The following is a 2,272-nucleotide window of genomic DNA, read 5'->3' as shown; positions in this document are numbered from 1 at the left end:
TTTTTAATTTATATTAAAAAAATTTACACTAAAGAAAATTTTAAATATGATATAAAATACATACGTCAAAATTTGATATAATTAATATTCTGCAATACGTCTATAATGTAAGTGCTTGCGCCTTGGTCCACCGACGACAAAAAATATGTATGTAAAAGCCAATAATAAAAACGCTTATTAACACTGAATATTCCATTTCCATTTGAAGTCCCAATTTATTCGTAACTTCTCTTTTGAAATACAATGGTATTGGAATATCAAATCCAGTTTTTGACAATTACTATGGCGTTGTTCTCTTTTACATTTGACAGTTTAACACAATGGTTGGTTTCCCCAAAGTTAAAAATATATTTGTAAAATATATAGACATCCGTTGAATAAACATATAATATTAGCAAAATAAATATTTTTTTAATGGTTGTGTTTGTAATTTTAACTATATTTTATAAAAATATGAATTGTAGGTTAAAGTCAAGTGCTCAGATTTGCGCGCAAAGGATAAGAAGGAGTTGAATAAGCAGCTCGATGAACTTAAGAATGAATTGCTTAGCTTGCGTGTAGCCAAGGTTACTGGAGGAGCTCCTTCAAAACTTTCAAAAATGTAAGATTCTCCAAATTTTTGATAACATTTATAAAAATATAAATATTGCAGAAGAGTTGTTCGAAAGGCTATTGCTCGTGTATATATTGTTATGCATCAAAAGCAGAAGGAAAACTTGCGCAAAGTTTTTAAAAATAAGAAATATAAACCTTTGGATTTAAGAAATAAACAAACTCGCGCTATTCGTAAAGCACTTTCCCACAGAGACTCTAATAGGAAAACTGTGAAAGAAATCCGTAAGAAGTCAATTTACCCACTAAGAAAATTTGCTGTTAAAAACTAATTTTTCTGTAACCAAATGGGTAATAAAATAATAAATACTGTTTAAAAAATAGTTTCAATTTCTGTCAAAAATGCTAGAATTCTTGGTGTTTTAGATTATTGATTTCGAAATACAAGTGAACTATGGTTGTAATATTATTAAATATGTAGTGACAAGGAAATGATATTAATGCCTATCAGTTATTAAAAATTAATTTTTATCAAACTTTATAATCAAGGATATTTCACCAAATTACAATCTTAGAGATGTAATTATATACAGTGACGAACAAAATTATTGGCACAGCAAGCAAATTGAACTTTAGCACTATTTTTATCCTGTTAATGGTGCGATTTTTAATAAACAAACAATTTTTTTTATATAAAATGCTTAATTTGCTTTTAAATTCATTTTATTTTCTCTTATATTTAATTTTTTAAAATTAAAAACCAAAAAAAGAACTAAATTTGGCTGAACCAAATAATTGGCACAGCTTCATATCTAGTCTTATAAGTCTCGAAAACAGATCCCATTTCCATTACGAGTTATACGAGACAATTTTTCTTTGATAAAACTAAATGCTTAGATTTGTATTTGTACGCTGGAAAAAAGTAATACTACATCAGGCTATGACATGAATAATGAACAAGTTCTTTATTGCCAAATATGTAGATATACAATGGCTCACAGTTTACTTGATGTAGACCAAAACAGAATTATTCACCCCTATTCTAAATAGAACAGAATTATTCACCCCAAGTTTGCTATTCTGAATAATATGGGAATGGGAGTTTTGTTCTCTGTTCCTAATTTTTTAAGATTTGAAATATATTTCTGCCTTATTTTCTCGAATTCGACTTTAACCATCGGAACTCTTAAATCGAAATGTATGTTTTCATTTCTGATATACCAGGGTGCACCAGTTATCATTCATAAGATCTTTGCTTGAGCTCTTTGCAGGATTTCTACATTAGACGAACAGGCATTGCCATATAGCTGTAAGCCATACATCCAGATTGACTTAATAACTTGGTTGTATAACAAGACTTTGTACTCTAAACATAAGGGATTAGCCAGCGAAGGCTTAAAACCTTAAGCTTCATTTGAGTATTTTTTGTTTCAATATGTTTCCGCCAAGTTAAGCGTTTGTCAAGGTGAATACCAAGGTACGTCACTGTTTCTGTTTGCGGAACTACTATTCCGTTGAGAGTGATAGTTGGTGATGAGGATCTGTTAAGAGAGAATATTATATGACGACATTTTTACTCATTGACTTTAATTCGCCGTTCTGATAACCAGCTTTCAATGGAATACAAATGATTTTGCAGTTGACTGGAAGCGATTGCGTCATTCTTATGTCGACACAAAATAGCGGTATCGTCAGCAAATGTTGATATTACTAAATTGTT

At 29.8% G+C, this 2,272-nt stretch overlaps 1 protein-coding gene across 1 annotated transcript; it reads left to right on the top strand.

Annotated features, from left to right (window-relative positions):
- The first annotated feature begins 224 nt into the window (after positions 1-224).
- LOC119675218 (60S ribosomal protein L35) lies at positions 225-935 on the top strand. The gene is made up of 3 exons (XM_038086409.1): positions 225-323; positions 465-601; positions 653-935. The coding sequence occupies exons 1-3, from the start codon at positions 321-323 to the stop codon at positions 882-884; spliced, it is 372 nt and encodes a 123-aa protein (XP_037942337.1). The 5' UTR covers positions 225-320; the 3' UTR covers positions 885-935.
- Positions 936-2,272: the final 1,337 nt, after the last annotated feature.

Source organism: Teleopsis dalmanni, chromosome 1 (assembly GCF_002237135.1).
Source record: "Teleopsis dalmanni isolate 2A chromosome 1, ASM223713v2, whole genome shotgun sequence".
Classification (NCBI taxonomy): Eukaryota; Metazoa; Arthropoda; class Insecta; order Diptera; family Diopsidae; genus Teleopsis; species Teleopsis dalmanni.
Note: the sequence above shows the minus strand (reverse complement) of the source record. Positions and strands in the feature narration are given on the sequence as shown.

Excerpts from the sequence above, each read along its gene's own strand:
- LOC119675218 (XM_038086409.1), top strand. Across the intron at positions 602-652 it reads CCTTCAAAACTTTCAAAAAT|AAGAGTTGTTCGAAAGGCTA; the intron begins GTAAGATTCTCC and ends TAAATATTGCAG.